The 24,163-nt window shown below is 33.4% G+C and overlaps 1 protein-coding gene across 4 annotated transcripts; it reads right to left on the minus strand.

Annotated features, from left to right (window-relative positions):
- Positions 1-3,306: 3,306 nt before the first annotated feature.
- On the minus strand, positions 3,307-23,910 carry Smp_064020.2 (hypothetical protein; the record flags this gene model as incomplete). Of its 4 annotated transcripts, none has more annotated exons than XM_018796783.1 (13): positions 3,307-3,522; positions 4,704-4,842; positions 6,956-7,020; positions 9,005-9,199; positions 9,753-9,821; positions 10,768-10,843; positions 12,941-13,091; positions 14,640-14,777; positions 15,974-16,255; positions 20,850-20,907; positions 20,992-21,594; positions 23,267-23,786; positions 23,832-23,910. In XM_018796783.1, the coding sequence occupies 12 exons, from the start codon at positions 23,588-23,590 to the stop codon at positions 3,307-3,309; spliced, it is 2,316 nt and encodes a 771-aa protein (XP_018651891.1). The 4 variants fall into 4 exon arrangements, with proteins under 4 accessions (XP_018651891.1, XP_018651892.1, XP_018651890.1 ...); XM_018796781.1 differs by lacking the exon at positions 15,974-16,255 and having other exon boundaries at positions 23,267-23,590; positions 23,650-23,786; positions 23,832-23,863; XM_018796782.1 differs by lacking the exons at positions 15,974-16,255; positions 23,832-23,910 and having other exon boundaries at positions 23,267-23,590.
- Between the last annotated feature and the right edge of the window lie 253 nt (positions 23,911-24,163).

The following is a 24,163-nucleotide window of genomic DNA, read 5'->3' on the forward strand; positions in this document are numbered from 1 at the left end:
ATATTAGGTCCTGATAAGCGAAATGATATGGAAATTAATCTTGACTGTTTTTCACGGGGACTGAAGGATTTATATCCTATGTAAGTAAAGAGAATGAGATTGTAAGTGAAAAAAAATATTAACAGAAAATCGACCCAGAAGCAACGAACCAGTATTACTAATTAGGCATTAACGATCAGTGTCCAGTGACTACTAGTCAAAGTAACATGAAGTTAAAGTTGATCGTTATTTATAAGCAGGGATAGACGGAGGCTATCATTGGAATTCGGGATGCGCACTTAGTCTTATTTGTGACTCATCAGCTGGATATACCTACATGCAGAGTTGGTTTTCACTCCTTGACTTCAACCCAGTACATTCCTATTCCAATGCCATCACGTTATCCACTTAGCTACTGAGTTCATATAGTCATTGTCTTGTGTAATGGGGTGAAATTTGTTCCATTTTTGTATGAGTTATCTCAATCTTCCCATTGATGTTTAGTACTGAAATCAATCAGTCTCCTATTAGCACATGTAAACATCAACTCCAGGATGCAGGTACATCCAGCTGACGAGCCCGAACTAAGAGGAAAAGTGCGTCCTAGATTCGACTGTTAGTCACTATTCATATCGGCTTATGATGGTTGTGACTTCAGGTAATATATAGTCAATCCGCACAGGATGCACATGTGCCAAAATGAGTCTGATCAATTGTAGTCCTAAACGTCAGTGAGAATATTCAAAAAGCAATACAAAAATGAATAGACTATTCTTTAATTTTGTTTACCTTTTGCAGCAGACCGGTACAAATACATAATTGTCGTGACTTCCCCAGTAATCACATAAATACAACAGAGAAAGATTATTCTGGACGTGTGGAGGAAAGCGTAAGGTTTGTTAGAGGTTTACTAGATTTTTAAAACAATTTTTGGAAGTTATGGTCTACTAATTATTACTAATTTATCTAGACGATAAGAGAATAAGTAAATGTAGTCCAGTTGTAGTGCGCACTTCTTAGAACTACAAAATGTATGAATGCATGGGAAAATGATTAGTGCTCCAATCTATCATTACTAAGTAACGCATTATCAGCACATAATTTTAGAAAACTAACGAGAACTGGTGTTTTTACTATAACTGATTAATCATCAGCAAAAAATCCGGTAACAATAAATGGATGTGTTGAAGTGAGCAGTAATTCTTTTTATCTCGGTTTTACTGTTTATAGTCATATGACGTTATTATCAACTACAAATTAGTTACTGTTTCTGAGTGTAACTAGCTTCAAAAAATATTTGGAATAACTCTGAAATGTTTGATTATGAATATCAACAAAACCGTTATAGAACCCTGACATACGAAGAATATTCAACATAAGATCATTTCAATCGATCAACAAGCCCAGGATAACAGAAGAGAGAACAGTGAGATAGTTTCTATATGCTTTTATGGTATTTAATCCGGTTTATTAAATATATATTTACTCAGTTTAATTAAATAAACATTTAATTGAAGGATGAAATATTTTACTGATGATAAATACAATTGTACAAAAAAAAGAGACAAAAATATCATCCGACCTACACAACAGTAACAATAACTCCAAAGTAATCAGGTTTTCCGAAAGGAAAGAATTGAAACAGAAATGAATATAAGAGAGACTGAATAAAAACATTTTGTGAAAAATAAAAGTATAAAAAGTAAAGAATCGGGAAAAAAAAGTGAAGATAAGTGGAAGTATTTCATCTTCTGTTTATTATTTAAAGTATGGTTTTTCTTTTTTTTTTATCATAAATATTATTTCATTATTATAAACGAATGTGTATCTCTTTCTCTCTTTGTCTATTCTACATTAAATTCACAGAAAAACACACAAACACAGTATTCACGAAGCTCAGATAATCGAAACCGACTGATATTGTATCAATATATATATATATATATATATATTGCAAGATAAAAGAATAACGAACAAAATACATACATAGAAACAATAAGTACACATGCATCATCATCGTTTTGTAATTGCTTTTGTCCAAGATATTAGAAATACTTTTGCACTGAAGAGAACTGTAAAAAAACAGTAGTAGTGATAATAATAATAAATAGAAATGCGAAACAAGAATAATTTCTGAAATTAATCGATAAATGTGAAGATTTCATTTACAAACAGAGCAATTTTCAAAAAAGAAGAAGAGGTACAAAGAGAGAGAAAAGTAACAACGTAATACAACAAGTCACCAAAGAAAAAAAAAACAGTTTCATTAAAAATTCAATAAAGTCTGAGTGATGTTTAACGATCGCCACTTGTTGATTATACCTTTCTAACCAATATACGAATATACAGGTCATTTACTCTAGATAAACAAGAAAGTATATAATAACAGTTGAAATAACAGCAATGATGACATGAACAATCTTTCAACAAATTAATACTACATGCATTGTTGCAAAACAAATATTGATTAACGAATTCAGTACATGAAAAAGGAGTGAAGAGAGAGCGGGGGCTAATAACCGATGATGTAGAGAAGAAAATTATCTTTGAGAAACAAAAAAATAACACTCTGAAGTTTCGATGGAATAAAGAAATACATCACTCTAATTTACTACAGAAATGATACCATATATATATATATATATATATATATATATATATATATATATATGGATAGATAGAAGGATAGAGAAAAATATTAGACAGAAGGCTTCACAAGTGTAAACAACGGAAGACGGACATATGAGATATATATATATATATCGAACGTAATGTCATGTGCATCGCCTTCGAGCATGATTTTATGGCCCAAAATAACGAAATCTATGGAGTCAAAGTATAAAGACAAAAAACAATTAAGTAATCCAGATGATTTTTCTTAATTTACTCAAATTACGATACTGAAGAAGCCATTTGAACGAAGTTTTACACCAAGAAATACCTTCAGTCATAGAACTAATTTTAATCAATGATAGAAATGAACAACTGCATTTTCCGTTTCAGTTTAATAATTCGTATAATCCAAATATACTACATTAAATTTCCATCTAAAGAAACTAGTGGAAAATCAACAATTCAACAGTAGATCAAAACAAAATTCGCTGTCAATTAGGTAACTATGTATAGGTTGGTTAAAATTTCGTGACTAATAAAAAAATGTCGAGTCAATAATTCATATTAGAAAAGAACAAAGATAACTAAAATATGTTAAATATCTAAATAACTTTTGGTTCGGGTCTATTCAATTCTATATGCAAATATAATAATAAAATAATTTAACACCTCCATAAAGACATCACTCTATTACCATAACTATGATTACTCCAGTTATTGTTGACTTCTAGGATTGGAGATCTCCTGTTGTTGTTGGCGAGCATTTCGTTGACGTGTTAATTGTAGTTCACATTGACTCTGACGATGTTTATCCACTAGATAAGAAAAGCTTGTATCTAACCATTGTTTAATATCTGCATAGGTGACAATAATCACATTTTGACTATCACGGCTGACTAGACAAAGACGTTCAGGTGAAGCAGCTTCGACCTGAAAGAAAAATCGGTTATCTCTACATAGATAATGGATTAAAAATCAGAAGTAACACATTTTATAAATCAATGGAAAATAGATTTGGCAATGGGACAAATAAATCAACAGAAGTTATCATCCAGTGATTACAATGAAAAAAAAATTCGTGTCGCATAAAGATGCAAGTGATATGGGGTCAAGTTTACTAATCTATTTCATTTTAATACAGTATATTAATATTTCTCACTTAATATCTGAGGTAAAACTTGTATGAAATTATGCGAAATGAAACTTTGACCCAAAAATACTATGGTTTCTTCACTGAATTAGAATAGTATGATTTAGAAAAAAACGATCAAACGTCAAACATATTTACAAGAAGTAAAAATATTTTACAAGGTGAACATACACTGAAGAATAGGAATATTAAAATATGTAATAGTATTACCAATCATCAATTGAGTCAGCTTAAATAATCAAATAACAGGTGACTGGAGATGATGCACAATGGGAACTAGACTTCAGGCAATCCAAAATACCAATTTAGGAGTATTACACAAATTATTGGTTAACATCACTCCAAAGAATGTCATCTAATATTCCATAAAGTGTTTTTTTAATCGATCCATTGGTTATTACTTGTTGATTAACTTCATAAAGTAATCGAATGGACGATAAGTGAAATATACTACTGAATAAAATAAAGCATTAAACAACAGTCAGTATACCAACTAAATGGTTTTGTTTAGCATGTCATCATAGTGACATAAACATAAAAAGACTTCAACTTAACACATGTGAACATTGACAAATTTGAGTCACGAGAGAGTGAGAGAATGTTTATATCACTTCAATATGAACAAATTACATTTATTTTTGAAAAAAAAATAGGCATCTTCAATTAACAAACCTTTGGTCAGTTCGAATAATACAATGTTTGAACTTCTATCTATTTAAGTGAATTATAATTGAATGTGAAGGTTAAAATATATACTGTATTAAGAAGCATTTACACTAAAATGAACCCAATACATGAAAGTTCTATTTATTAACAGATAAAGATGGTATTATTATACTGGTTAATGTTAATGAAAACATTTATCAGCAATTATATCATTATTTATTTGCAGAGCATATATTTATTGACTAAAAATGTAGTTGTACCTATAATTCTATTGAATAGATGAAAAATAACGTACCTTGTTCAGTGTAGTAATAATATGTGCAAGATCTAAGTATGGAGCACCAAGGGGATCGGATTGGTGAAATACGAAATCTCGAAATAATTTCAACATATAACGATCACCTGTTTCAGACCATTCTGGGGAAGTACCCTGACTATAAGACAGTTAGGAAATGAAATATTATTTACTTATGGTATCTTACAACAATCCTGAAAAATTGGTATAAAAGTTAACGTTGGTTCTGAATACATATAATCAACTGAATCTGACCATCGTACTTTCTGGTGTGTCAAAAAATAGGAATTGTGGGAAATAACGCATTAGTTTGACATTGTATAATTTGTGGAGAAATAGTACTTTATCAGTTTAAAGAGTATTCCTAATCTTTGCAGAGTTGGATTGAACTATCAACTTTAAAACAAGATTGCAGGTTCCGAAATGACTTTTATTGACTCCATTTGTAAAGTATTTTCACGGTATCTGGAAAGTTATTCGAAAAATCTATACCCACTCAGTTGCAAGGATATTTCTAGGATGATTTTTATCAAAAACTAGACAATGTTTATCCACAAAAACACTCAAAGTTTGATAATGATCAGTCGATATTACGAGTTTATTGTAAAATCCATTTCAAAAAGACTATATCTGACACTAAATATTCAGAATGTTCATCGAATGAATGATGCATGGTCATTTAAATATTCATTTAGTACAAGTCTTCGCTCAAGTTCGAGTCCATAAGTCACTTTGTTCAATATTTGTTGATATTAGATGAATACTAAGACTTAAAATAGGTGAGCATTGTAGATAAACCTATGATATCATGCAACACAGATTAAAGGTTTAAAACTATCTTCCTAATAACAATAACATTAATTATCTTTTAGTTTAAAGGAGATAATAGTTGCTTGCTCAGTAGGGGATTTTTTCACTGGAGAGACAGCTTAGTAGTAGTGAAAGCACATAACTTTTAACCAATAAGTTACAAGTTCGAGCTTAGTTCTATTTACCGCTTTTGGTTAGCCTAAAGTGGTATCATTTGCTCACATGTCAAAATGTGGCTGGTAACCGCTTACACGGACCTAGAACTTAATAATGGAGTGGCATTAAATCTCTTCCTTTACAAAAAACTATCTTCTGGCATGGTGAAAACAACTCATGTGTAGAAAATATGAAATGAAAGCCTATAAATAAATGGATTTCGCTGTAGTAATGAACATCAATTTGTCCCTAACAGATAACTAAACCATTTTATATGAATAGCAATAACAGAATACACAGAAAATTAAGGAAAAACAAACAATTAACTTTACATAGATAACTAATAATTCGACAAAAAATTGACCAATCTGACATAAGATTATATTATGACATTCGACAATTGACTATATTGTATAAGAGGACAGACATAGCTAATGACTTTTTTCAAGACAATGGATGACTTGATATTTCTAAATAAAAGAACATACTTAATGGAATAACTTCCGCAAAAATTGTACAACACATGTATTTACAGACAAAACGGTCAATTGATATACACATTCAAATGTTTACTTACACACAGAATGTAAGTAGAACGATGTATTAAACCAAAATCAATCCTTAAGTAAATAATACCTACTGTATATATTTTTCTATTACACAACAATAACTAAGATGGATTATTACATGAAGTATTCATAAATTGTAAAACAATAACACTAAATAATGATTAATGAGGTAGGATGTACATAATTTAATGTAGCATATATTTCTGTGAATCTTAACAACTATATAGTAACGTTACCGGTTGATCCGAGGTAAACACAACTAGGCAAATTACTAAAGAATAATAAAAGATTGATTCGACAATTTTTAAAATAACACTGAAATTGTTATCAATTGTGGTAGGTAGTACACTTGTCGTCTGAATAGAAACATTCTTGTTCGTTGTGAAATACATCTCAAAAACAGCATTTATAAAGCATAACAGGTGATTAAAAACGATTGTGAATTATAATTTACCAATATATGAAAAAAAGAATGGTGAGAAAATATTCCACAATTTATTGATAAGTTATTACAGTTATCAGGAATAAGTAAGATATAAACAAAATCCTAAACACAATCGACTAATCTATACCATAAAGTAGGATTAATAAAATAAGGTAACCTTAGAATGTTTTCAAAAGAATTGTTTGTAAAAATTACTTGAAATATAGAAGCGGTTGAAATAATTTCAACCCAAAGGAAATGAACGAAATACCTGCTAAAAAAAATACACTCACTCGCAACGCTCCACAATAGACTGAAGTTTACAGATGAGTCGGAAAAGTCTGTCACATTCCAGTTCCTAAAAAGTAAAATGATATATCGAAAGAATGGTTTATGAGTGACTTTTGTAAATATTTAAAATATATATCGACATTAAAGTGAGTAGTAAGCGACGACACAATGTAACCATACTTTACAGTGTCATTTGTCATTACGAAAAGCAGTTAAAATAATCATCTATCAAAACTGATAAATTTATGTACAAACCATGTTCTATTCACAAGGGTTCACACACTGTAACTGTAAGAACTACTTAAACCAAAATTGGTGGAGCGGTGTTTAAACCCCCGACTTAACATTCAAAAGCCAAGTGAATTAACTAATTATATTGCTGTTTCGTATATGCAAAGTCCTGACACATTGAGTAATAATATGTGAATGTCGAATATACTGAAGACAACATGTGTAGTTAAATAATATCAAATGAATTAATTTTCAAAATCTTCAGCGGTTAGCAAGCCGAAAAAATTGCGTAGATAGATAAGCAACTTATGGTTAAGAAAACGATGCTTTAAATAATATAAACGGAAGTTGATGTCATATGCTTTATCGTAAGTTTTATTTGCACAGGTGATTATTATTTATAAAATTATAACTTTTCTATCAACTTTCTTAAAATCATTCATTGTAACTAATTTGGGTTGCAAAGACTTGGAGAATATTCTCGAATTACTACTTGCTATTTGTTCAATTCAAAACTAAAAAATCCAATGAAATCATCGAGTATGCTAAATGTCTAAATGAATTTTTGTTCTTCTTAGGTTTTATGAAGTAAACTTTTCACTATAGTTGATAAATTACATTAAACAATAATCATAATATCTATACACCTATTGAGCCTAGAACTACGAAACTAGGGAACAATTAAGTTTCCAAACGCAACTAACCATTGTTATTCAATTAATCAAAGGTAGGTAACGTATATCAAGTTTAAATATAACAAACTAGTTAAACAAGACAATTTGTTCAAGCTTTTAATTGCAAAACGATTCTCAATAAAGAGTGTCAATAGACAGAGAATCAAGATTCACAGCATTCTGTTTTATATTTCCTTGTTATCTTTAATTATTAACATCATTGATGAATAAATTGAGAGTTGAGACACATACTATAATATGTATAAACATGTAAACACATTAAATATTATAATATTTGAATAGTAATAGTCTGAAAGCCTATCATTAAGAGAATATATACCTGGATACTCTATTCACTTTGGAAGTGTATAATACACAAAACTATTAACTATAATTTTACATTTTGTAGAAAGTCACAGAACACTTTAGCACATAAGATATGACTTATTGAATAATAGTATTACGCCATAAAATTTGAGTGGAGTAGATTATAGAAACTAACAAGGCTTAAACATATTATTTTAGCATAAAAATCAATAAATTGGGTGACATTGTTAACTAATATCTAGGTGAAAGTAGTATTCAGTATATATTAACAAATTGCACGATTACAAATGAAATGAAGCCTATGAAATCAAAAAGAAACAATACTAACAAGAACAACATAAAGTTGAAAAGTCTCTAAAATTAAAAAAGACTACAGCTAAGCAGCAAAAATACTGTAAAATTATATCACAACAAAATGAGTTCATGTGTAATAATCATTGATGAATTCAATATTTGAAATACGAAACAAGACAAATCCATAGTGTGATAACATACGGTAATAATTATACATGAAACATAGACATATTAAACCATACGAAATCTTGTACATGTGAGCTTATGGACCAAAACCAGTTATCATCAATCACAAAGACAGTATCTATGTATAACAACAAACTATTGAGTTGTATTATAATACATGTCAAAAACAAACAGGTTCTATTTGTATTTATTCTTATTATTGCATCGTTTTTCATTCCTAGCAGTTATAGGATTGCGAAAAAAGTCTATAATTTTTATGGAATGTGAATAGACTGTTTGAACTGTAACAGATACAAATTACAGTAACGAAGAAACTAAACATTTACATAACGTACTCACCAATAATAATTGACTTTCCAAGAGATCTGAGTGATCATATAACCTTGTTAAGTGATCGAATGCAAATGGTGCAGTAGCTCGCATTAGTTGATCTGCTCCTGATATCTGTCCTGATACTAAACTTCGAATAAGAGTGACTAATTCTGGTCGATATGCACGTTGAAGTAGATTGAATGAAGAAGCTCGTTGACTAGCCTTTATAAATAAATTAATTAAAACTGTGAAAAACTGAAACGATCATTATGATCTCATAGAAATTGCGATAAAACAAAGTGTGTTAAGTTTTGTGGATAACACATAAGAAGTTAATTTAAAGTAATCTAGGATGTAGTTTAAAAATTGACTTCACAATCTTTTATACCTCAACCAAAGGCGCAATTGAAAAAGGCTTTTAATTGTCTTGATAATTAAATATACTAGTTGTGACTTAATGAAAATCCTTCCACATAAATATATTGAACTTATTGTGGGCCATGAGAAAAAAAAACACAAGCCGTCAAGACTACCGTCTAGCCCAACAGGATCAGTCAGTAACATCAAAAGCAAATTAGCATCTTTAATGAACTAAGAAAGGTACCTGGGTTGGTACCTTCCAGGAATTAGCTGATCATATCAAGTAGTTATTGAGTTGAACAGATTTGTGGGAGCATACAACTAGGGTTAAATAAAATATGTCAAGGATGGTATTCTAGATAACAAAAAATTGCATACTAAATGAATTCCTTTCAGGTAAAGAATATTCACTAACCTGTACAGCTGCAACTGTACCACAAGCAACTCCTATCATTAATTTGCCAAGTTGTATAAAGTCATCTGCCTATAAAGTAAAATGTTGAGTTATTAGTAATAAAGACCCTACAGAAATACTTATTGTCAATTAAATTAAAACATACGTGTATATAAAACTGGATAAAATTCAGCATTAACTATCATGAATCAGTCACTAGTTTAAGTGTTTAAACACGATTATACAGTATTATTAGTGGTAATTTGGACCGACGCATATATGTACCTGGTCCTACGTTGTGGTTGACTGACTGATTATTAGTGGTTTCACAGTTTAAAAAGCTTTACTTTTTTATATTTGTGCATAATAATAATTTTCTATGGTTAAGAAATATCTGGCGTTTTCATGCACAACCATTTTATTTGAACTTTTCGGGACTATTTAATAATAGCAAACCGATATGTATTGCGTATAATATAACATTTATCTCAATAAGCAAATACCAATACAGAAAAATGCCGTTTAGTACATAACCAACGTAATACTAGGCATGAGTACGGGTCGAGCCAAGTTGCTGCATCATGTGAACACAGTGAGATAATAGTAATGAGACAGATATTAAAGAATCCGGAATAATAGTAGTGACAATAAGAATAAGAGTGAATTAACATATAGAATTTGGCTAAAGAAAGAAGGATGGATAAAAAATATGAGATAACTATGAAACTCAAGATCTAGGGGAATCTTAAGGACGAATACCATATACGCTACTGTAAATGACTTTAAGCAATGATACCTAAGGTAACGAGCCATTGTGATTGGGTGATGAAAAAACTAACCTCTTCTAATAAAAACGGTAAAAATTGAATGATGATAGAAATTGAAACAGAACTTTGACAATGGGTTGGTTCAGACAAACGAATTTCGGGTTATCACCACGATCAACTATGTTACAGGACTTGTTTGACAAGTGTTTTAAATTGTTACTCTGATCGATATTATATATGTAAGTATAAAATTAAAATTACTAACATACCTGACTTTCCACTAAATTAGTATCTTGTGCAGAATAGAACAGAATATCCTTTAAACCAAAACAATTGATTCGCAAACTATGGAAAGATACAGAAAGAAGTTGATGGAAAAAGAAATAACAAGCTACATAATTTTATGTTTAGGAAAGTGAGTGCATTACTTAATGACAGAGCATCAATTGTTTGTCTATAGGTATTACAACTCTCATATATGTTATTATGCCGTCAACAGACGCTTACTGAAGCAAACAAAATAAATAGATCCTAATTGTATAATTTCAGTTTTAAGTGGATAGTTACTACACTAGTAACAACCAACAGTCATTTTCTTCCGACCAAACTGCTATACAGTTACATAATACTTAGCTAATAAAGCAAATGATTAAATACTATACAGTTTATTTAGCAAAACAGGATGAACTTATAAAAACAAATTACTGTCAAACTAGATTTATACTAATTCGACTTAATTCACATTTTGAAACATAGAAAATTGTTTATGAAATATGACAGAAACCTATTACATTACGACCTATATCCTTTTAAACATATGAACTAATAAACATAAGACTAGACCTATTAGTAAATTGTTGTCTATGAAGCTATTAGAGATTGTAAATCATACATATAGATTGTTTGGATCTTCTCATTGACGTCTGGGACTGTAATCGATCACACTCTCCTTGGCATACGTGCATCCTATGTAAATTGTCTCAATATTGCCAGTAAGTTACAAGCATAAGGTACAACCAATGTGTATGAATTAGAATTAAAAATTCACCATATTACACAAGCCATTGGCTATCTGGACTCAGTAGCTAAGTAAACAAAGCGATGGCGTTTAAAGATAAAGGTACTGGGTTCGAGCCAAAGGGTGAACACTAACTCTGGTATGTAGATACATGCACGTAACGAGTCCGAAATAGAACGAAACGCACATCCTGGATTCCATTGCTAACCATTATCCATCTCAGCTTAAAATATTAAAGATAGGTTATTTTCAACGAATAAATTTGATTCGATATACTTTATTCAATACTACATAGTTCCAAACAAAACGCAAGCCTTTCATATTGCTTAGGACTGAAAGACACGTTCACTTATTGTATTAACCGTTGAAAGTCGTTTCGACTGCTTGGCTTAGAATCTTTCGTTGACTCTAACAAGCCAGTAAATTAATAAACATATGTCGCTTTGATGTGTTAAAAGAGAACGACGACCAAGTAAGAAGATAGTAAAGTGGAATTTTACTTTCAGGTTAGTGCGGAAAAGAGAATATTGTTGTTCAGTATTCTTTGTAGAATAAACTATTAGAAGGAAAATAATTAGCAGTTTATAAATTTGTATAGGTGGTAGATAAAATTATTTAACATCTGAGCAAAACGTAATTCAAAAGCGAATCGAGGTAGTCTGATTACAATAACAAACGAAAGTTTTGTTAGAAAGGGATGTCGCAACTCAAAACGATGTACAAATGTGTCAAGTTCTACATTGCGTATGACTGACTGATTGAACTTTTTGTTAAAAGGAGATACAAAAAGATATTTGAAGATCCAGTACTTAAATAATCACACAGAAAATTTGCATTTAGTAGAAGTAAGCTAGTGTTATAAAATAGTTCCTTTTTAAAAATGATTATTTATCTGTTGGAATGCTTTCATATAATTAAATGGTCTAAAAAAAAACTGAGAAAGCAGTGTTTTGCTCAACAATATTTGCTTTAATATACAGTTACCTGCAATGAAAAGAATAACAACTTTACATACCTTTAAATATAATTTTAATCGGAAGTACGAAAATTATCGACAAATAGTACCAATAGTGTGTTTGTGTTTGTTTGAGTAACAAGTAGAAACATTCAGGTTCGACGTCAGATGAATATGAGGCGCGATGTTAGGAATTCAACCCGCCAAAGTAATTAAACAAAGACTAGGATGTTAGACACATATTTTTAAAATTCAACACAGAGGCCTACAGATTTTTCTTTTATGTTGTAATCCTTCCAAAATAAAGTAATTTCCTAGTGTGATTGCCATTTACTCGAAGTAAACAATGTATGGTATCATAATCATCATAAGTTTGTAGTACACACATAACATGTGACATTTGGACATAAATTTTAAAAAATGTAAAGATAAAATTATAAAATTTTAGGACTAAAAAACAGAATTCTACCGCGGTCCGTCTTGTAATAACACTTTAGTAGGATCCAGTATACCACATGATCGGTGAAACGTCTGGTGAATAAAACGCAAACCACTGGTTAATTGGATTAAATATGACCACATAACAGACTCATGGGGCATTCCGAGATCAGATGGAGCATCTAAAACAGAAAAAAGAAACAGAATAATGTCAAGGCAAGTGAGTAATTTAATAATCCAGTACATGACTAAAGGTTCTTCAGAGTATATAGTGCAACCACAAGGTGAAGGTGCTGAACTGTCGGGATAGAATGCAGGGATTTGAAACTCTACAAACTTTAATGGTTGTCGCATATGTTACTCATCTCCATCCGCCGCCTTTTGCTCCAATGCTTTATTCTGGTCAGCATAGAAGTTGATAATACGCTAGATATTATGAAAACAAGGCATAGCATCAATCTCGACAGTTCTTTACTTTTGGTTTGTGCTATATCGGAAGGTGCAGACATTTTTTTCGAGGTCTGTAATATAATTTCAATATACTCCCGGAGACTTCAGGTGAAATGGATCAAAATATATCATTCTAGTTCACGATTACTGATCCTTTATATTCCCTACACTTTGAATTTTATCATTACTTTATACTTTTATTTTCGACTGTTCTTTAAAGTGTTTACTTTCCACTATCATTAACCTTTTAATTTTATCTCGTTAGTTTTCTTTTGTCGTGTTGACATGAAATATGATAGCTTGCACTGATATGTACATTTGTGTAACAGTTCTTATTTTGTTAATGACTGACTGAATCCCAGAAGAATGAATTATGATTTAAATCAAACAAGCATTCAACAAAACATATTTATTGACTTCCAAAAGAACGGCTACACATAGAGATACAAAGTTAATTATATATATTTTAACATTTTTAAGAATTAATACAAATTTAAACATAATGAATGCAGAATATGTAAACGAAAATAATAAACAGAAATCTAAAAGTTTAATTAGACTGGTACAAACAATATTGTAGAATTCTACCAAGACAGTGTGGACTAAATTTAAAACATATGTGAACAGAGATCACAAAGTGAACGGGAAGCTATTAAAACATAAAGGAAAAATAAATGGCGGATGTTAGCAGGATATAGATTGGATGAAAACATGTTCCGTAAAGACGTGTTGAGGCACGCTGATTAGCTATTTCCTAACCAAGCAGAGCTAGCAGAGACTTGGAGAAGACTCTAGAGTCTTCTTATGTAAAAATAATAAATATACTGACGTTTTTCTTACTGAGATTCACAATTCCATCCAACCTTGTTGTTTGGAACATAATTACGTTTCTGTTTAACCGTGTTCTGATTTGGGGACTTTTCGAGTGAAGTAACGTCCAAGAGTACTAAGCAGTAAGAGTAACTAGATTGTAATGAGAGAAATCATAACAGTGGGTAATACAGTGTTTAAAATTCGAAAGAATGTGAAGAGCAAATGCATCTGTATTTGTCGTACTTTTGTAGGGATGAATTTTTATGTGATATTTCCCCTTTTCGGATTTATTTTATCTTATATAAGTACCTGTGCTGGATAAGGAATAACCAAACTGTCTTACAGTAAAAAAATTTCAATCTCTATATCTACTAAATACAGCTTATGTAACCATACAGTCGAATACAAGAATATATGAATAGTTTCAATGTTGCATTTTATTATATTATTGATATTAATAAACTTACTTTTTATGGCACTATGGGGTAACACTGAGCGACCAATACTGAAAGGCGAAGTAAAACTAGTTAATTTCAATGGATCACTCATATGAATTTGTTGTAGAGTTGATGAACAAGGTATGTATTCATAAACCAAGATAACCGCTACAAAGCACAAGTAGATTAATTTGAGGGAATATTATATTATTGTGCGCACTATTTATAAGAATATATCTAATAATACAGAAATGTTTCATAAATAGCCAGTGAGGAGCATTTTATACTGTCAGTGAGTTGTCATGATAATAAAAGTAAACCACCATAATACAAGTGAAACGTAATAAAACCTATTAGTTAGTTTGTTGGAACAGATTCGCATCTGTTTCAGGCATTCTACTAAAATTTAGATTGCTATTTTCTGATACACATTATAGATCGTGAAGTAATTTCTGAAACCATATTCCTAATTTGTCTGAGGTTAACACTAGAAAAGATAGATGCTCCATGTTCTCTAGGTTATCTCTGTGACAATGTGATGAAACACCCCTTCATAGTTAATAGAATGTTAGTGTAAACTAGCAAATATGTAAATGAACGTGTCTGTGTGCTAGGCTGTGACTTACATTTCTCATATGGGGATCAGAAATACTGTCAACTGCTCACAAGTAGATCAAGAAAAGGAATCTGCAGTCCGTTATTTGAAAATTAGGTCACATACTACGACGAAACAGTCGCCCAGTTCTTCCAGGTTCTCAATGGTGGTCTAGCTTAGATCAGTTCATGATTTCAATGAGATTTAAGTCTTGAACGATTGAGAAACTGCTCCAGTTTTCACACGTCATAGAATATATTATTAAGAGCATACTTTAAAAGCCACCAATTATATGATCACGTATCCAAGCAATCTTGTTAATTTATATGTATTGGTTTTTTATTCTCTCCATCGATGCCTAAAACTGATACTGATGAGTTTTTTTTGGCATATGTAAATTCTCTGCGTACGCCTCGATATTGCCGCTAAGTCACAGGCATTTCAAAGCAGAGATGAATGCTGGCTATTAGTGGAATCTAGGACCCATGTTTCGTCCTATCTGGAATTCGTTGGCCACATGTATCTGCATCCCGGAGTTCTAGAGTGAGCATTAACTCCTCGATGCAAGTACATGCAGCTGAGTCCCAGATAGGGCGAAACATGCGTCCTGGATTCCACTGATAGCCACCATTTATCTCTCCTTAAAAATCTTTTAAATGTAAGCATAAGAGTACAATATTTGTATTGGGAATTATTTATTCATTAATTTTAACATACAGCCTACATAAATATTATTATAGTGATATGTGGTTGTTTGAAGTAGACTTACAGTTATCAGCAAATGCATCAGTGAAAAATACATCCCGAAACCCAACAATAGCAGAATGATTTAAATCAGATAGTTGTTTAGCTAAATAAAAAGCATCAGGTGCTAAAGCTGCTTCATGATCATGTGGTAAAATTATGCGTCGAAGAAGCATATATCGATTAAATCGAGGAGACCAAGCTTTAAAACAAACTCCAGGAAGGCCAAATGTAACTGATACTCTTGGTTGGTCTAAAACTTCTAGAGGAACGACGTCAGTGTAAGCTCCTAGATTACGAGGTAATTCTGAGGGGACAGGAAGTTAGGGCAAAAGTGAATAAGCACATGCAGTAAAAGTTAGCTGAGAACAAATAGTTCTCTTTTCGTACAAAAATTAGATGATATAATATTGCTGAATATTACGTCCTCTACTTGATTACTGCTGAATTATGTGTGATGGTAGTAATCACCCTCTTTTAAATTACTCATCACTTTATTTAATAGATTTGTATCTTGATATTCATCAAATAAACTAGGTCGTTTAAAATAACGGTCCCCAAATGTCCTGGTACGATCGAGAGTGGAGAGAGCCAGCTCTCTCTCTCGAAATGCTCTCATATGGCCACATGCATACAACTACTACCAGGGAATTCCTACTCACTGCCTTCTCGTGGCGGGGGTGTTGTTTACGAAATTGAGAGGACGAAAAGCGAATGTCCGGCGCTTTAACTGGGTTGGTAGACACGGAAATTCCACCTAGGGGAGTTGGAAAACCCTGATTCCAAACCAATGGTGCACATGGGCTCCAGTATCCTGAGGGAACAAATGGCGTATGAACCAATTGTTGGGCACCGGCTACCATGGGACTGCACCTCCTCACGATGCTCCACTGCATTGTGGGTCAGACCTTTAGGTCAAAGGCTCTGAGTGTGGCCCCGTAAGAAAACCACCTGCTTCGGTTTGGGTGACCGAGAAGTATTCCAGCCCTCATACAAACCGAATGATTTATGTGGCGCATAACTATTTGGTGCCTCCTTGTACCAATGTTTATGTGTTTAAATAAATAAATATAAGTTAAAATAACGAAAAAATTCCAACTGTCTTTAATTTGTTTTTTTTCAAAACAAAACATTCCTTTCATTTTTCCTTTGTAACTTATGAGATTTCAGCTTTTGCTTACCATTGGTTTTAAATATGTAAGGGTACATTGTACAACAAGCCAGGTTCTTGAATAAATAAATCCAATTAGTGCATTAGGCATAACTTTACACGCAACAGTTATTGAGCCAATTACTGGTTTTTATATGAAAGGTCGAAAAAGAGATAATGAAGTAGTAACTAGTTGTTAGGTTATAAAGTATTGACAACTGCACTGACGGTAGTTTCACATAAAGCAACAATAATGAGAATCGCAAATGTATTTCACTCCGATTGGGAATATTTCAGGTCAAATAACAAATGAGCTTTAAACGTATGGGCGTGAAGTGAGGTGAGACTCGCAATATCACGACTAATAAGGTAGTATTAGTTTACCAGGAAAAGGGACCTAATTTAAGCTATCGTAAACTCTGTACTATCTCCAGAAGCAAACTTTTGACATAAAACACAAAAATTTAAAATGAACTAAAGTTACAAGTGGCCGAGTACCTAGGCTACGGTAACATATTTCTAGTAATGGGATCGTTAGAAATGATTTTGAAATACTCGTTTTCAACACTACCAGAGCTATGCATGCATCAAGATCTTTACCAAACACTCGTCTAAACACAATCTTAACTCAATGGACAAAGACATCGGTCACCAGAAGACCAAACCTCTGTACGACTTTAGCTTACATAATCAAAAACCGTGGTTGTAAGTGAATTTTATTTATTTATTTATTTAAACACATAAATATTGGTACAAGGAAGCACCAGATAAATATGCGCCTCACAAATCTCATTCGATTTGTGTGAGGGCTGTGATACTGCCCAGGTGCCCAGACTGAAGCAGGTGGTTTCTTAGGGGGCCACACTCGGAGCCTTTGACCTAAAGGTCTAGTCCACAAGGCAGTGGAGCATCGTAAGGAGATGCAGTCCCATGGTAGCCGGTGACCAACGATTGGTTCATACGCCATTCGTTCCTTCAGGATCCTGGAGCCCATGTGCACCATTGGTTTGGAATCAGGGTTTTCCAACTCCCCTAGGTGGACTCTCCGTGTCCACTAACCCGGTTAAAGCGACAGGCATTCGCTTTTCGTCCTCTCACTTTTGTGAACAACACCCCCGCCACGAGAAGGCAGTGAGTAGGACTTCCCTGGCAGAGGATATATATTCGCGTGGCCATATGAGAGCATTTCGAGAGGGAGAGCAGACTCTCCCCACTCTCGGCCGTACCAGGACATTTGGGGGCTTGTCAGTGAATACTTTATTATTAAAGAGTAAAATTTTAAATCCCCTAATAATATTTATAAATGGACTTAAATTACAATGTATGTAATTCGAGAAATCAAAATATCAATCAGTACGATGTAATTTAAATGTGTAAGATTAATTTTGATGCTGTAATAATACTTCGTGCTGCAGCCTTATTTCTAGGACACAGAATGTATACTTTGTTGTGGTTGACTAATGAAAGTGATCCATTAGAATCCAAATGAAGTAATGCTATTCTTATTTGTGAAAATAAGTCGATTATTGCAAATACTTAGAGACGATCTAAAGAATGGTTTCCCTTGATCATATATACAATCGGCAACTGAAATCAGAGTTAAAAGGTTCTTGAAACACCAAATCACAGATTGATTTCACTCAACTTACTTTAGCTTAAACAGCCAAGTTACAACATTACAACCTTCTGAAATAAAAGCATGATATATTTTCTAAATAACAGTGTGATGTGTAGTAATTGAGTTCCATTTACTTTAAATTGATTATTTTCGAGGAAAATTGTAGGTCTTGAGGGATGAGTAGCAACAATAATTATAATAACAACAATAAATGAGTATAGCATTATTTTCGATTGAGAACCAGCATACAGACCAAACACATGATTAATGTGACCAACTGCCTTAGTAACAAATAATAAATTCATGTAAAAAATGATAAATCATGCCTGGTGTGTGGAATTGTAACACGACCTACAGTACGACGTGAAGGCTTAAATCTCGACAGGCCACAGGGGTTCTAAAGAATGAATCTCAAATGTTAACGTTTTCGGGCTCTTCTCGCTCATAAAATACGGCCTTTCAGTACCATTTTATGTGATCGCTAGTGACGCTATATTTCCTAGTCCAATCCTTAATCCATAAAACGATGTTTAGACATGCAACAGAGTTGTTGAAAGTCAAGTTTATTAACTACTAAGTTATGATTCCATATAACTACATTTGGAAGCCCCTATAGAGCTACTACTGATTCCAAGCTCGGGTAAAGGGTCTAGTGTAGGGCCACAAACCCCATCTCGTCAAAAAATCGCAAGAAACACCACGCAGAGTAAACAAATTAATCCATTTAAAATATGACCTGGTAGTGGGAGGATCCACATAGAAAAGAGTTGTGAAGCCTAACAACTAAAACCAAGATTCTTTGTAAAACGTGAGGCTAGTGCCTTTCTGACAATCAAAGCAACAACTAATATAGGTAAGTAGAATGTCCGGACAATGTAGGAGACTGTGAAGGTCATTTACACAGTGCCAAAAATGAAAAGGTACAAATTGGCTCTCATAGGAATAAATGAAAGCATTTGGACACAATCTGGATTTATGAGCTGAAATTGCATTGTGATCACGATGAAAGTACAAGGAGTGACACCTAAGCTGCGCAAAGAAGCTCAAAGAGCGCTTATAGGATGGTAAACCCATGGCTCTAGAGTAAGGTATCTTATACAACAAAAAACAAAACAATTACAATGAATGTCATTCAGTGCTACGCATCTACTAATGATAACAGAAAAGATTATAGGACCAGTTTAATGAGAGCGAAATTCATCGGAGAGAAATACCCCGGAAAACATCTGACCATTCTGATGGGATACCTAAACTCACACTTATCAGACGAGCTCTGGAAGAGGTGAAGTCCTCATGTATTTGAGAAGCGTTATTAGCAAACAGGAAGGATCTGACGCAGTTGTCAAGGGACTCACTGACGAAGAGAGGGCGGTATTCTTGTGACTGAAGAGTATTTGGAACTCAAAAATCCACCGCCCAAGACTAAAGTAGAAATTTTTATCACTAACATTACAGCAGTTCTCTTGCACGAAGCTGAAACCTGGAGAACTACTACAACAGTCATCGAAAGAGTGCGAGTATTTATGAACAGCTATCTACACAAGATACTCCAAACCTACCGTTCAGGCCATCAGCAATAACACTCTGGTAGAAAGCAAACCAACTGCCAGTTGAGGAGAGAATTAAGAAAAGATGTTGGAGGTGGACAGGTTACATTTTACGGAAATCATCGAATCACATTGCTAGGCAAGCCGTAACTGGGGTTCCGTACGGCAAAAGGAAAATAGACAGATAAGAGAATACAGTGCATGAAATTGGAGGGAGAAATGAGAGCCATAAATAGTACCTGACAACAACTGTCGAGGAGAACCCAGGAAAAAAGTTAGGCAGCGAGGCCAGGTGGGTTGTTTATGCCTCAAGAAGGCCAACAGGCTTGAACAAAGTACTGTTCTAGAAGGCTACCAGTACACTGAAGCATTGACGCGATTAGCATGCATGTGAAGAATGTAACTAAACTTATGTCTGTGAATAGATAAAAGGATTCTGGATTTTGTTCTTGATTAACAAATCTCTAATAAATAGCAGTACTAACGCAATCTTATATTTTGAAAAGTCTCTTTGTAATCCTGTTTCACTAAACTATTATAATTCATCCATTTTTACAAAATTTTATTACCAGTCGACATCACTTACTTTCCTTTGTGGACTCATCAGCCGTGAACAAGCAAGCTTGAAGTTTACTGTGCAGGGCCTGAAATAAAGGATAAAATTTGTGAGTTTGATAATAAAAGATCCCAGAAAAGAAAAAAATTGAAGACATGTAATGGTAACTTACGTGCTTGAAGTCATCATCAATTACTATGGGACCAAATGAAGGGTTGTTGAACAAGTTTGGCTTAGCTTCATGAACTCTTCCTGTTCTCATATGAGCTGCAGTGCCCTCAGGAACTGGTGGGACAAGAATCCAGGGGGCGACTTTAAGGCTACCAGAGGCCTGGAGTTTTTTTGTATTTTCAAACTGATGACTGGAATAGAATTGAGAGGCAGTAATAGGAAGAACACACTGGGAGTCACTGAAAGGGGTAAGGTGAATGTCAGGTCGCATTTCGGGAGGCAGTGGAGTATCAGACTGACATGGGTTTAGTGAGGGACCTGACGAATTTTGTATATGAGATTGTCCAGACTGTGTTAATTGTCTTAAACTTGATGGCAGGAAATTTTCAAACGAATGTGTAGAGGTCAACATATTGTCGAATGGAGATGTAGGTGAGTTAGAGTGAGTGACGGTTGGGTGACTTATTCTATCCGTTGTAAGACCGTCACTGGCTGTGCCGCCAAATCGGTTGGAGAAGAACGATGAACAGATCTCAGAGTTTGAAGGGATCTGCCGGCTATCTGGTAGATTGGAAAGGACACGGGAAGAAGAAACACCAGGACCCTAAAAAAGACGTGAAAACCTGAATTAGTACACTTTATGGGAATAGTACCAACTTTAGAAAAATATTGTTGAGGTTATTAGCAATAACCATAGGGTATTCGAACTTAAACCATTAGTAGACTTCTAACCAGAACTAAAATCATTCCTAACGCTGAAACTCTTTGACTTGGACGTATTTAGGTGAAATAAATGTCTCTGAATCACAGGAGTGATGTTTGAATACCGTATATTTCTCATCAATACACTATCTTTTAATTATCATACGTTGTGTTATGGTTTGATTACTCTCGATGGCTTATTTAAATACAGTGAGTGGTTCATAGTAAGTATTTTGAAGAATATAGCTTTAAACCAATAGATATTAGCATTACCAAGATTTATCATGACTACAACAAATAAATAAACTATTCTGATGCTGCTACATGACTTTACTTTCTTCACTTGATTTTCTATAGGAGTTACAGAATATGCAACCAATCTAGACTTGACGAAGCCATCAAAACGCGTCCCAAGATCTCAATAAGAAACGAAGTATCCTAAAACGATCAGTTCAAATGGTATAGTCTTGGTTACAGTGACATACGACCAGTTCATGTAAGAATTCGCTAGTTGTACAGCACAGAAGCTTAAATAACCGACTAGTCGCCATAAGATTTATGTTAGTTTCTTCGGGACAAGTAGTTCGATTAACAAAACCAGATAAAGTATTTATGATGTCCATAGAAGTAAAGTGGAAGAATATTTGTGTTCATCAACAAAGGGAATGGTGCAAAGGATGAGGGCAACTTGAATTAATCAGTTACAGTTTTGACACGTACTCATTAAACTAACATTTGCATGTCACTTTAAGCCTTGTGTGAGAAAAATCCAGTTAATTAAGTATGAGGATAATCAGCATTACAATTGACTGTAGACACTTAAATACTATCTTAACAGAAAGAACATACCGGCAGTGCAACTCACATTTCTTACTATCAGTTAGTAATTCTTTGAAAGAGAAGACGGACGGACAAAATGTGTCAGCCACTTGGCAAAGCTGGGTACTCCCAACGACCTTATGTTCGAACAAAGCATTGCTTTTTGCTTGTATCTACCTAAAATGACTATACTAGCAAGCGCAACAGATTAATAAAATGGAAAACTAACAATTCGAGCGAAATTCATAAGTTAGGAAATAAGGTTAGTATAGCATTCTAATACTAACTTTTTCGAGACAATATGAACACATGGTGATGAATAATGAATATTCTTTGAGCGTGGTTTTCCTTAGTAGAATGAAAAGAGCAAGAACTAGGGGTTGAATAGGACAAAATAAGTTCTTTTTGATTCACTAGGTTCGTATTGGCCGTTTACGACTGAAGCATCACAATCAAAATTACAAATGGGGATCTCTCTACTCGTACAAACAATTCACTTAGAAATTGATGTGAATATGTATCATTATAGTGAAACAACCTAATTGATTGTATTTGGACCTTTACTCTAAACTTCACACTAAATTTTAACTAAATACATTCGTATAAATATATTGAACTCTACCTAGAAACTTGGTTTAAAAGTATCATAGGTTGTAAGTGGCTGACAAATTCGTGAAATAAAATAATTTCATTCCGGATGGCATTTGATTGAGCTAAAACAGACTTACGTGATAATAGTTGATGACTTAACTTACTCGGGGACGGAACATGCTGGCAAATCCATGGTTTCCCGGAACCACTGCTTTCGACGTTAGAGCCACTCTTTCAGGAGCTCTCGTCGGATGTCCATTTTGGGGAGCGAGTGATGCTTTCGAAATAGATACAGTGGACAATACAGAAGGTCTGTTAGTTGGAGTAGTATTCAGTGAGAGGAAATCTGCTATCCCCAACGTACGACCAGAAGCTGAACGATGTGTGTTTGGGAAAGCAGCCTCACTAGATGCACCAGGAATAGGACGAAGAAAATTCATTTGCGTAGCTGGTGGAGTCATACACAATGAGTTAGTTTGGTCATTCATCTGTCACGAGGACATGTTCGAGAAATAACAACGGTAAAGTGTCAGTTATTCGCGTTTACCTGAGCAATTTGATTGGACCCGAGTGACAGATTTTTCAAAGTGTACGATAGCATACTGTTCTGGATCCCTGCACCACCATGAACGTAGTTGGACGTCATGACTTTCCCAGTATGATGAAACTTCGTATCTTACGCAACTAAACCAAAATTAAAAGGGCGTCAACAATAGTTTGAGTGATTACTTTCTATTAAGAGAATGTTCAGGAGTAAACTACATCCCCTGTCCGATAAAAAGATGTGTAACAACACAGACTTTACTCCCGCCTAAAAACCGTTCAATATTGAAATAATTTCAAACATTTCTAGACTGAATAGAGGCTTCCGTTTGACTAACTTTCATGCTATGTAGCAACAAATCACTAGTATTTTCAATTAATGCTGTGGATTTGTACCAAGAAGCAGGAATAGAACAGTGGTCCTAAAAATTCAGTGATATTTTGGGTCCTTATGAAGATATCGGATATAGTACACTAAGTCTTATTAGTAGTGGTGAAACGTGGTCGCTCAGTATTGA

This window comes from Schistosoma mansoni, chromosome 4, assembly GCF_000237925.1.
Source record: "Schistosoma mansoni strain Puerto Rico chromosome 4, complete genome".
Lineage (NCBI taxonomy): Eukaryota > Metazoa > Platyhelminthes > Trematoda > Strigeidida > Schistosomatidae > Schistosoma > Schistosoma mansoni.